Genomic DNA, 13,706 nt, shown 5'->3' with positions numbered 1-13,706 from the left:
AGGTCAGAGGAGAATGGGCAGACTGGTTCGAGCTGATAGAAAGGCAACAGTGACTCAAATTGCCACCCGTTACAACCAAGGTAGGCAGAAGAGCATCTCTGAACGCACAGTGCATCGAACTTTGAGGCAGATGGGCTACAGCAGCAGAAGACCACACTGGGTACCACTCCTCTCAGCTAAGAACAGGAAACTGAGGCTACAATTTGCACAAGCTCATCGAAATTGGACAGTAGAAGATTGGAAAAACGTTGCCTGGTCTGATGAGTCTCGATTTCTGCTGCGACATTCGGATGGTAGGGTCAGAATTTGGCGTAAACAACATGAAAGCATGGATCCATCCTGCCTTGTATCAACGGTTCAGGCTGGTGGTGGTGGTGTCATGGTGTGGGGAATTTTTTCTGGGCACTCTTTGGGCCCCTTGGTACCAATTGAGCATCGTTGCAACGCCACAGCCTACCTGAGTATTGTTGCTGACCATGTCCATCCCTTTATGACCACAATGTACCCAACATCTGATGGCTACTTTCAGCAGGATAATGCGCCATGTCATAAAGCTCGAATCATCTCAGATTGGTTTCTTGAACATGACAATGAGTTTACTGTACTCAAATGGCCTCCTCAGTCACCAGATCTCAATCCAATAGAGCATCTTTGGGATGTGGTGGAACGGGAGATTCGCATCAGGGATGTGCAGCCGACAAATCTGCGCCAACTGTGTGATGCCATCATGTCAATATGGTCCAAAATCTCTGAGGAATGCTTCCAGCACCTTGTTGAATCTCTGCCACGAAGAATTGAGGCAGTTCTGAAGGCAAAAGGGGGTCCAACCCCTTACTAGCATGGTGTACCTAATAAAGTGGCCAGTGAGTGTAGGTCTTTTATTAAAGAAACACCATGTGAGATTGAAAAGCCAGCGGACGGGTGGTTCAGCAGCATCGGGAAATAGTTATTGTTCCATAGTGGCATTTCAGCAATGATGCCCTCAATGCGGATCACTTTTTTGATCTGTCTCCAGACAGACCTCGCTAAACGGAGTAGAGGTAACAATCGGGGGGGTAATAAGTTTATCTGTTTCCAAAAAACCTAATGGAAAGTTAATTTCTGCAGCATGAATGAGACGATGTTCCAAGTTAGGTAGATTATTTTCCGGCATCCTCTTACTCAAAGCTTTAATTTGTCCTGCCAGATAGTATAAATAAAAATCCGGCAGTGCCGCTCCCCCCATGCGTTTAGACCTCTGTAGAGTGGATAATTTAAGTTTGGGTCTAGATTTCCCCCATATAAAGGACGTGGTCAGGGAGTTCAGATTAGTGAAGATGAATTTAGGAACCAGCATCGCACTGTGCTGGAGGGAGTAGAAAAGTTTGGGAAGTAGAATCATTTTAATTAGATTAATACGCTTGGCAACAGATAGGGGAAGTTTACTCCATGAGGCGAATTTGAGTTTGACCAATTCCAGTAATGGGAAGATATTAAGTTGTAAGTCAAGATCACTGCTTTTAGATATATTAATTCCTAAACATTTAAAGTGAGACACTACGGGTAAAGGGGACAGAGAGCTAAGATGGGCTGCAGGGCCATGAGAGAGGGGCAAGAGAGCGGACTTGTTTCAGTTAATATATAGGCCGGAGTATTTACTAAATTTATCTATGGTAGTAATCACATGTGGCAACGTCTCGTCCGTTTTATCCATGAACACCACCATGTCTCCGGCGTGTAAACCAATAGTATAAGAGCCAAATATTTTGATTGCTAATTTGATTTGCAGTGTCATTTATGTAATGTCTCTTGAATTCCTTAAAACCTAACTGCTCATGTCCCTAGCAATTAGCCATGTTTGCCAGGTTGGGCAGGCTTTGCCTAATTATTTCTCTAGTACCAATACTTTACACAGAATCAGCTGAAATATAAGGGATGTAACATAAAATCACATGTATATATATAATTTTTATTTCTTCTTTTTAGGGCTGAAGGCAGCAGCAAGATTCAGGCCCGGATAGAGCAGCAATCTGCCCGATCCTCACAGCCACCCTCACAGTTTAAAACGCCATCAAAACCTGCAGGACCTAAAACGTCACCCCTGAAGGATCATCCTTCTCCTGAACCTCAGCTTGATGACATCAAAAGGGGTAAGGTGGCATATTTGTGTATTGTACTGTCTTCTCAGGCAATTGGAGAGGCTTGTATCTTACAGATTTACACATTACTTTTTTATAACTAACATTAGTGACATACCGTGTTTCCCCGAAAGTAGGACCCCCCCGAAAGTAAGACAGGGTGGGGGTTACGGGGGGGTCCTTCAATGTAAGGCCTCCCCCGAATGTAAGGCAGGGTTGGGGGCCGCTGTGAAATGTAAGGCCCTTACCTTTGGGCCGCCGCTGTCCCCCATTGGGTCCCCAGGCTCCAGAGGTGTCCTCAGGTGCAGCTGGGCGGGTCCAGCGCTCATGGGGTTAACTCGCCGTGTTAACCCCGCAATCCGCCCAGCTCAACAGCTCATTGGCCGCCCCTGTTCCCCACGTCACCGCCGGCCCCCGGCTCGAGCACTGATTGGTCCAGCAGCTCGGGCTGTAATTGGCCGCCCCAGCCCCACGTCACCGCTGTTTCCCTGCTGATTGGCACAGCGTTCCCTGCAGCACAGGCCTTCCGCACCCACAGCCGCACCGCAGAGGAAAACGTCCAGCATTTAAAAACCAAGTAGGGAAACATGTACTGTATAGGGTATGGGGCTGTGTGCAGTGGGATACGGCACTGTTATGGGGTGTGGGGCTGTGTGCAGTGGGATACGGCACTGTTATGGGGTGTGGGGCTGTGTGCAGTGGGATACGGCACTGTTATGGGGTATAACAGCATGTTAATAAATGTTAATTTATTGGTTAAAAAGAAATTGTCATTTTTTTTCGGCTAATGTAAGACCTCCCCCGAAAGTAAGACAGGGTGGGACTTTTTGGGGTAAAATTAATGTAAGACAGGGTCTTACTTTCGGGGAAACACGGTATTTAGTACAATGTAGGTTTATACTAATGTAAAAGTCAAACTAAATGTGAGTATTAAATATATTATACCGTATAAGGTACTTTAGTCTAAATATAAGTATGAGCCAAGGTCACAAAGGAAAATGCACAAACAAGATGCAGCAGACCCCCTCTTACTAATCGAGGTAACACCGGTGCAATGTGCTGGTGACACAATCCCTCTCAGTGTACCAATCCATGGAGGGAGTGATTGTCTGGTATTAGAATTGCACACAGATGAAGCTTGCAATCTGTCACAAGTCACACACAATGCCCAGCTGACCGCCTATTACATGCCCCTACTATTTGATTAGGCAGGCTTCCCGACACTCCACCAGTGCATCACAGCGGTACAAGCACCTAGTTTACAGGACCACCATTGATGGTCCTGGCTGGACCCTGTAAAGATAAAATGTACAAAAAACATATATAATAATATTAGGAGGTATTGGTTAATATTTTGGCCAGAATACACAAACTCGCAACCCACGTCAAGGGTCCTCACAGTCCTGCACTACAGTAAAATAAAAAGCACTGCTAATGGTATAAAAGGAACTTTTAAAATTAAATATTCAATTTACCTCTTGTTAAAGGGAATCTGTCACCTAATTTTAGCCCTATGAGCTGCTGCCATCTTCATCGGGGGCTTATCTACAGCATTCTGTAATGCTGTAAATAAGCCCCCGATGCAACCTGAAAGAGAAGAAAAGCGAGTTATATTATACTCTCCCAGGGGTTGTCCGGGTTCGGTTTGGGTCCAGAGGGTGTCACGGTCCAGTCCGGCACCTCCCATCTTCTAGAGATGACGTCCTCTTCTTTGTTTCCCGCCGCGGCTCCAGCGCAGGCGCACTGCTCTGCCCTGTTGAGGGAGAGGTCCACCTCTTTGTAGACAGCAATCACATTGTACATCTTCCTGTGGGTACCACAATACAAGCTTTATAATACACACTACTATCATAATGTACAGCTAGAATAGGGATCCTGCCCAGGATTCTGTAGACAATCTCTAGTACAGCTCGAGAGTCTATATACCCTTTACTTTACCTCAACCATGATGCCCAAATTTGTTCGAACTTTTTCACAGCATTCCTTCTCTTATAGATACTTTCTTCCATACAAACTGCATAGTCCACTTGTTGAATATATTCTTTTCTAGAAGGCGGCTCGTCCCTGATCCAACAGCTCGCAATTAACTTTCTGGCCACAAATAGCAGCCTAGCCACGGCCACCTTCCTTGAATTATGAATTCCAATTTCTTCAACATACCCCAACACACACACTAACGGAATCCTAGGCACTACGCATTCATACCTCCCTTCAATCAGACTAATCACCACAACCCAAAAAGCTTGCAATCTCGGACATTCCCACAACATATGCAGAATGCCCGCACCCTCATTCCCACATCTTGGACATTCAGAAGTACTTCTCACCCCAACCCTGTGAAGAAACAGGTGTTCTGTAAGCTCTATGAATGATATACAATTGCGACAACCGCCCAGGCTCACTTAATGACAATTTCGGAACATATTCTAATATAGACTCCAAAACTTCATCATCCAATCCACCCAATTCCTCCTCCCGTTTGTCCCACGCCAGGATAGGATGCTGCAACAAAAAGGTATGTAACAGGTCCTCATAGATCGTGGAAATAACCCCTCTTGTGGTCCCCTCCATACAAATATAGTCTAATACAATATCTTATTGCACCCTTAGACCACTTACCCGCCTCTGCTGCCTAAAAGCATGCTGGACTGTTATGAATGAGTCACCGTAGGAGGCAAAAGCAGAAATACAAGCTAAGTCCAGAAAACCAGAGAAGTTGGCAACTATCAGATTGCAGACCCCTGAACCTATCAACACTACTAGCAGTAGCCGTGGGGGGTTCCTACGATGCCCTACACCCCTCGATCACAGCCGGAGAAATACATAGGCCTAAAGAAAGAAAGGGTAAATCTAAACTGCCCCAGAGCAGACCCCAAAGCAATAGGCAGCCCCCAACATATAATGACGGTGAAGCAAGATGAAAATACTAACACAGACAGAAAGATAGACTGAGCAAAGACGGGGCCCCAAAACTACCTAGATAGGAAAGGACAGGAAGGCTGCTGTCTGCAATCTGCCAAAACCCTATCAAAGACATAAGCCAACCAGCTGATATGAAAAAGGCCCTGAAGCAGCTAGGCTTCAAAAACTGAATCAGCACTCAGGTATTTTCAGAAGACAGAGCTAAATGAATTCAGCACACCCCAGCAGGGAATGGCAGAAATCCAGAAAAACAAAGCAAAAACAAAGTCAAAGCACAAAAGCAAATGGCCAAGCAGCAAACTTGGCTTTGGAGGAGCAGGAATTCAGACTGGTCTCCAAGGATCCCACAGAGAAGTCACCCGCAGGGCAGAAGGGCGTCGGCAGCCTTATATCCAGTCAGTAACTCCACTCAGCCAGTCCTCATCATCAGCCTCAGGTGTTTGACAATCAGGCTCACTACCTTTCTTTACCAGAAGAGGGAGTTCCTCGGGCCTCAGTAATGAAGGGGAAAATGAACTCACAACAGTACCTCCCCCTTGAGGAGGGGTCACCGAACCCTCAACTACGCCACCAGGGCGATCAGGGTGAGCCCGATGAAAGGCACGCACCAATCGTTTGGCATGAATATCAGAGGCAGAGACCCAGGAATTATCCTCATGACCATAACCCTTCCACTTAACCAAATACTGGAGTCTCCGTCTAGCCAGACGGGAATCCAGTACTTTCTCTACCTCATACTCCATGTTACCTTCAACCAATACAGGGTCTGGAGGTGCCACCCCCGGAACAACAGGTTCAACAAACCTCTTCAACAAAGATTTATGGAACACATTATGGATTTTAAATGTGACAGGAAGAGCCAAACGAAAAGAGACCGGATTAATAATCTCCACAATCTTGTAAGGTCCAATAAATCTAGGCTTAAACTTAGGAGAAGCCACCTTCAAAGCAATATTTTTTTATGATAACCACACCATATCACCAACCTTAAACTGGGGACCAATGGTCCTATGTCGGTTGGAAAACCGCTGGGCCTTCTCCTGGGAGAGAGATAACTTATCCACCACTTGGTCCCAGATCTGGTGCATTCTCTCCACCACAGTGTCAACACCTGGGCAGGCAGAGGGCTCCACCTGCCCTGAAGAAAATCGAGGATGAAACCCAAAGTTACAAAAAAAAGGTGACATCAAAGTGGCAGAACTAGCTCTATTATTCAAAGCAAATTCGGCCAAGGGCAAAAATGAAACCCAATCATCCTGATCAGCAGAAATAAAACATCTCAAATATGACTCCAAGGTCTGGTTTGTTCTCTCTGTCTGCCCATTGGTCTGAGGGTGAAAAGCAGAGGAGAAGGACAACTGAATTCCCAGCCTGGAACAGAAAGTTCTCCAAAATCTAGACACAAACTGGACTCCTCTGTCAGATACAATGTTCTCAGGAATCCCGTGCAGACGAACCACCTGTTGTAAAAACAGGGGCACCAACTCAGAGGAAGACGGCAACTTAGGGAGTGGTACAAGATGAACCATCTTAGAGAACCTATCACAAATCACCCAAATAACAGTCATCCTCTGAGAGACAGGCATATCAGAGATGAAATCCATTGAAATATGGGTCCATGGCCTCTTGGGGACAGGCAAAGGCATCAACAACCCACTAGAGCGAGAACACGATTTAGACCGGGAGCACGTCCCACAGGACTGCACAAAATTCCTGACATCACGAGACAAGGAGGGCCACCAAAAAAACCGACTCACCAGATCTCTAGTACCAAAAATACCTGGATGACCAGCCACAGCAGAGCAATGAACTTCAGACATCACTCTCTTCTTCCACTGGTCAGGAACATACAACTTTCCACTGGGACAACGCTCAGGTTTGTCCTCCTGGAACTCTTCCAGAGCACGTCTCAAATCGGGCGAGATGGCAGAAAGAACTACCCCTTCGACTAAGATGGTAGCAGGCTTGGTCACCACAGGAGAATCAGCAAGGAAGCTCCTAGAGAGGGCGTCTGCCTTGACATTCTTTGTTCCAGGAAGAAAAGAAACCACAAAATCAAAACGTGTAAAAAACAAGGCCCACCTAGCTTGTCTAGGGTTCAAGCGCTTAGCCGACTCTAGGTAAATCAAATTCTTGTGGTCGGTGAGGACCACGACTTGATGCTTAGCTCCCTACAACCAATGTCTCCACTCCTCAAATGCCCATTTCATGGCCAACAGTTCCCTATTCCCCACATCATAGTTACGCTCAGATGGAGAGAACTTTCGGGAACAGAAAGCACAGGGATTCATTTTAGATGTTACAGGATCCTTTTGGGACAAAACAGCTCCTGCACCAATCTCTGAAGCATCCACCTCTACCTGGAATGGAAGTGAGACATCAGGTTGCCGCAAAACCGGGGCGGAGGTGAATCTTCGCTTCAACTCCTGAAAGGAAGAAACAGCCTCCGGAGACCAATTTAACACATCAGCACCCTTTTTAGTCAAATCAGTCAATGGCTTGGCAATACTAGAAAATTTTGCTATAAATTTCCGATAAAAATTAGCAAAACCCAAAAACTTCTGGAGGGCCTTCAAAGAAGTGGGCTGAACCCAATCGTGGATGGCCTGTACCTTGGCCGGGTCCATTTCAATAGTTGACGGGGACAAAATAAATCCCAAAAAAGAAATCCTCTGTACTCCAAAAAGGCATTTAGATCCCTTGACATACAGGGAATTCTCCCTCAAGATCCGGAACACAGTCCGAATATGTTCCACATGAGAATCCCAATCCTTGGAGAAGATCAAAATATCATCCAGATAGATAATCAAAAATTTATCGACAAAATCTCGGAAAATATCGTTCATGAAGCACTGGAAGACAGAAGGGGCATTAGTGAGCCCAAAAGGCATCACCAGGTACTCAAAATGTCCCTCCGGAGTATTAAACGCCGTCTTCCATTCATCCCCATGCTTAATGCGAATAAGATTATACGCCCCCCTGAGGTCAAGCTTGGTAAACCAGCAAGCACCTTTAACTCTGGAGAATAGATCAGAAATCAGGGGTAACGGATACTGATATTTAACAGTAATTTTGTTGAGGGCACGATAATCAATACAAGGTCTTAATGATCCATCCTTTTTGGCTACAAAAAAAAAACCGGCACCCAAGGGTGACGAGGATGGTCTAATATGACCCTTCTCCAACACCTCCTTAATATAGGATCGCATAGCCTCGTGCTCGGGTACAGATAAATTGAAGAGCCGACCCTTGGGAAATTTACACCCCGGGCTCAGTTCAATTGCACAGTCATAACTCCTATGAGGAGGCAGAGACGCAGACTCATTCTCACTAAATACATCATAAAAGTCCGCCAAATAATCAGGAACATCATGCGACTGAGGAGAGGTGGAAAACACCGGAGCCTCACTAAAGGCACACCGACAACCCCAACTCACCACAGACACAGATTTCCAATCCAAAACTGGATTATGAATCTGTAACCAGGGAAACCCCAGAACAATAGTATCATGCAGATTATGCAACACCAAAAATCTGCAATTTTCTTGATGGTCTGGGGCGACCCGCATTACCACCTGGGTCCAAAACTGGGGTTTATTTTTAGCCAAAGGAGTAGCATCAATTCCCCTCAAAGGGATAGGCGTCTGCAGAGGTGTCATCGGAAATCCACAACGTTTAGCAAAATCCAAGTCCATTAGGTTTAGCGCTGCTCCCGAATCCACAAACGCCTTGGCGGAAAATGTGGACAGGGAGCAGATCAGAGTAATAGCCAGAAGAAACTTAGGTTGAACACCCCCAACAGAAAACGTGTGTACAAAGCGTTTCTCTCGTTTGGGACAGACAGAAATAATATGCGAGGCATCTCCACAGAAAAAACACAACTTATTACGCCTTCTGAACTCCTGACGCTGCTCTCTGGAAAAAACTCTATCACATTGCATAGGTTCAGACATTTGTTCAACAGGTGGCAACAACTCTCGTACAGCTTTGCGTTCGCGCAAACGCCGATCAACCCGAATGACTAATGACATAGAATCGTCAAGACCAGAGGGAACAGGAAATCCCACCATAGTATCTTTTACGGCTTCTGACAACCCCTTCCGAAAGAGAGCAGCCAAGGCATTATCATTCCGGGTAGTAAGTACTGCCCACTTTCGGAATTTTTGACAGTACAATTCTGCAGAATCACGACCCTGGCTCAATGCCAGCAGGGTCTTTTCAGCCTGATCAATGGCATTAGGTTCGTCATACAACAACCCCAAAGCTTGAAAAAATGCGTTCACATTAGTCAGAATAGGATCATCTGGTTTCAAAGAAAACGCCCAATCCTGGGGATCGCCACGCAGCAAAGAGATGACAATTTTAACCTGCTGCGCGGAGCTCCCTGACGAGTTAGGCTTCAAGGCAAAAAATAATTTACAATTATTTTTGAAATTCAAAAATTTAGACCGATCCCCAAAAAATACATCATGTGTAGGAATCTTTGGTTCAGCAGCATGTGAATGAGCAAGGTACGCGGAAATTCCCCGCACTTCCGCGGCGAGCTGCTCCACACGATCAGACTATTGCTTTATCTCCATTGAGAGAGAAAAAAAAATTCCCCCTACGGCCTCAGAGATATAGAGGAAAAAATATACACTTTTTTTTTTTTTTTTTTTTACAATTCTTTCCTGCTATTGAGTACCCTAGAATCTGCGGTAGGGCGGGTGATTCTGTTATGAATGAGTCACCGTAGGAGGCAAAAGCAGAAATACAAGCTAAGTCCAGAAAACCAGAGAAGTTGGCAACTATCAGATTGCAGACCCCTGAACCTATCAACACAACTAGCAGTAGCTGTGGGGGGTTCCTACGATGCCCTAGACCCCTCGATCACAGCCGGAGAAATACATAGGCCTAAAGAAAGAAAGGGGAAATCTAAACTGCCCCAGAGCAGACCCCAAAGCAATAGGCAGCCCCCAACATATAATGACGGTGAAGCAAGATGAAAATACTAACACAGACAGAAAGATAGACTGAACAAAGACGGGGCCCCAAAACTACCTAGATAGGAAAGGACAGGAAGGCTGCTGTCTGCAATCTGCCAAAACCCTATCAAAGACATAAGCCAACAAACTGATATGAAAAAGGCCCTGAAGCAGCTAGGCTTCAAAAACTAAATCAGCACTCAGGTATTTTCAGAAGACAGAGCTAAATGAATTCAGCACACCCCAGCAGGGAATGGCAGAAATCCAGAAAAACAAAGCAAAAACAAAGTCAAAGCACAAAAGCAAAAGGCCAAGCAGCAAACTTGGCTTTGGAGGAGCAGGAATTCAGACTGGTCTCCAAGGATCCCACAGAGAAGTCACCCGCAGGGCAGAAGGGCGTCGGCAGCCTTATATCCAGTCAGTAACTCCACTCAGCCAGTCCTCATCATCAGCCTCAGGTGTTTGACAATCAGGCTCACTACCTTTCTTTACCAGAAGAGGGAGTTCCTCGGGCCTCAGTAATGAAGGGGAAAATGAACTCGCAACACTGGACCCCGTCTGTATCTGGCACCCAAAACTCTTCTTGCAAAGATTCAAACGACTTCAACTCCTGATTTATAAGTATCTGTGACATGTAACATATCCCCCTGCGTGACCAAGCCCTCTGTTCCCCCAGTTTATAAAATTCACCCAAATTCTCATTTAACCAGATGGGAGTATAAATTGTCATTGCAGAGATCTCTCTAATCTTTTAGATCTTAGACCACGTCTTCTGCACCAAACCCAGGGTGGGGAATCTTCTACCATTCCTACCAAAACTCCCATCCTCCAACCCTTGCACTAAAGGGATCCTCTGCACCACATACTCAAGCATTGCCTGCACTGAGCTCCCCGCTCCCCTTGATACCCATCCTCTGATATGTTGGCCCTGGGACGCCAGGACATAAATCCAAGGAATGGGCAGAGCAAGTGCCCCCTCCTCCTTGGGTCTCTGCAAGATTTCTAATTTTATCCTGGGCTGACGTCCACTCCAGACCAATTCTCGGAGCATGGAATTAATTCTCTGGAACAAACCCCACGGAAGCCATATTGGCGAATTATGAAGCACATATAGGAGCTTCGGCATAAGTATCATTTTGGACAAGTCTGCCCTACCCACCACCGAGAGACGCAGCTTGCACCAAGTCTGGACCTTTATGTTTCGCCAGGAGCGGTACCACATTCAATCCAAAATAATCCGTAACCGGCAAAGCAATCTGTATACCAGGATACTTAAACTGATCAACAACTCTAAGTCTAGTACATTAGAACTCTCCCAGCTCACCCAATCTATCCCTATCTACCATCATAAGATTGGATTTATCCCAGTTTATCTTTAGATCAGACATTTCCCCAAACCGCTCGACAATTGCTACCGCCTGACTCAAGGACTCCAAGGGATCCTGCGGAAACAAGAGGACATCGTCGGCATATAGTGCAATTTTTTCCTCCACTGGGCCATATTTAAAGCCTTTTACCTCCGGAGATCTCCAGATATGTGCAGCAAGTGGCTCAATTGCAAGAGCGAACAGCAATGGAGAGAGGGGACAACCCTGCCGAGTCCCCCTGGTAAAATCAAATTTATCAGATCTCTCTCCATTTACCCTAATTCTTGCCATCGGGGAGGAATAGAGCAACTTTACCCAGGAAGTGAATACCGGCCCAAAACCCATTTGCCCAAGCACCGACCACAGATAATCCCACTCCACACTGTCAAACGCCTTATGCACATCTAAGGATGCCACCGCCCTGCGTCCCGCATTATCCGCAGGCAATTGAATATTCAAGTACAACCTTCTCAGATTAATGGCTGTTGATTTATTGGTCATAAAACCCTACTGGTCCGGGTGAATCACACTAGTAAATACCCTCGCCAGCCTACCTGCCAAAACTTTCGCTAAGAAATTAGCATCCACAGACAGGAGTGAAATGGGCCTATACGACTCGGATCTCCGAGCATCTTTATCCTCCTTGGGCAAAACCACAATCGTTGCCTCCCTCATGGATTCCGGCAGCCGTCCCTCCCTGAGGGCCCCCTGAAAGACCTCACACAGTCTGGGTAGCATAACATCCTTAAGCTACTTATAGACTTCAACTGGTAGACCATCTGCCCCGGGGGCCTTATCATTAACCATAGACGCCAACACCTCCTCCAGCTCCTCTACCGTTAAAGATTTTTCCAAACTATCACTATTCTCCCCACTGAGCTGCATCAAGCCTGCCCCCTCCTGAAAACTTAAAATCTCCTCCCCAGCAACCAATAGCTTGGAGTTGTACAACTCTCCATAGAACTTCCGAATACATTCAGAATATCCTTTGTCTCCACTACCAGGCTGTCATCCTCATCATACAGACTATACACATAGGACAACTCCCTCTGAGCAGCTGCCACCAACGACAAGAGATGGCCAACCTTTTCACCATCCTCATAGAATGACACCCTCTGGAACTCCTGCCTTTTTTAGCATTGTTTAAATAGATCTTGTCCACTACCTCTTGGGCTCCCTTTAATCTCCTCTGTGTCTCTGGGGTGGGCCGACTCACCGCTTCACTCTCCGCCCTTTTCAAATCCTCCAGCGCCTGGCGTTCCTCCCTCCTAGATTCATTCTTACGTCTAGAAATATCCCTGATGAACAATCCTCTAAGAAATGCTTTCATGGCATCCCATATAATACCCACAGATGCACTCCCTTTATTTTCCTGGAAACACAATTCCATCTCCCCCTTAATTTTCCCTAAATCAATTGAGTTTAACCAGGCTGGATGAACATTCCACTCCCCCTTTTGTCCTCCACTTCCCGACCCAATCTGAATTACCACCTCTACCGGTGTATGATCTGAGGCCACCCTGGGTAAATACTCCACCTTCCTAACCCATGCCTCCAGGTGTCTATCTGCAAGTTCCATATCAATTTGTGACATCGAATTATGAGAGGCCGAAAAGCACGAATAACAGACAAGGTTGCAATATTTTTGCAATACAGCAGAGCTGTGAGACCTGCAGCAAATGTGTTGTAAGAAGGCAAAGCTCAGTTCTACTGTCTTGTGTAAAGGTACTGTCACACTTAGCGATGCACCAGCGATATGACGTTGTCAGGATCGCTGGTGCATCGCTAAGTGGTCGCTAGTGAGCTGCCACACAGGCAGATCTCACCAGTGACATCGCAGGGGTCGGGGGTCGCTACTTACCTGTCAGATGAGGCGATCCTGACGTCCTCCCGCCCGCGTCCACGCGTCGCTCGTCTCCACAGCAGGAAGCTGACGACAAGAAACGGTCCAGGACGTTCTCGCGCGATGTGCGATAACCAGCGGGGGAGCGGTCGGAGGTAAGTATCAGACATAGCGATATCGTTAGCAATATCACTATAACGTCACAAAAACCAATGACGTTATAGCGATATTGCTAGCGATATCGCTTAGTGTGACAGGCCCTTTAGTTACATGTCTCACACTGGTAACTCCCCCTGCCTGCATGAGAGGCGGATTCTCATGCAGATTATTGTCCGTCCCATAGCCTGCGACAGCTCATTTACATATAAGAAAAACATGTATTTCTCTGGCATAAGATATCAGATCGCAGATTTCAAGGTATCATTTTATTCAGCTTCCTTTGACCTTCTTGTTCATATAGGCGGCTTAGGAGGGTTGATTCTACTGACAGATT

General features: G+C 46.2%; 1 protein-coding gene across 1 annotated transcript in view; it reads left to right on the top strand.

The window, feature by feature from the left end:
- EAF1 (ELL associated factor 1) overlaps positions 1-13,706 on the top strand; it is a 40,137-nt gene that overhangs the window by 10,910 nt on the left and 15,521 nt on the right. Inside the window, exon 4 of the mRNA XM_073569201.1 lies at positions 1,966-2,129. Within this exon, the coding sequence (XP_073425302.1) occupies positions 1,966-2,129 (164 nt within the window). The remainder of the gene's footprint in view (positions 1-1,965; positions 2,130-13,706) is intronic.

Source organism: Dendrobates tinctorius, unplaced genomic scaffold (assembly GCF_039654945.1).
Source record: "Dendrobates tinctorius isolate UK_male_01 unplaced genomic scaffold, ASM3965494v1 ptg000005l, whole genome shotgun sequence".
NCBI lineage: Eukaryota > Metazoa > Chordata > Amphibia > Anura > Dendrobatidae > Dendrobates > Dendrobates tinctorius.
This window is presented reverse-complemented; position numbering and strand designations above follow the sequence as displayed.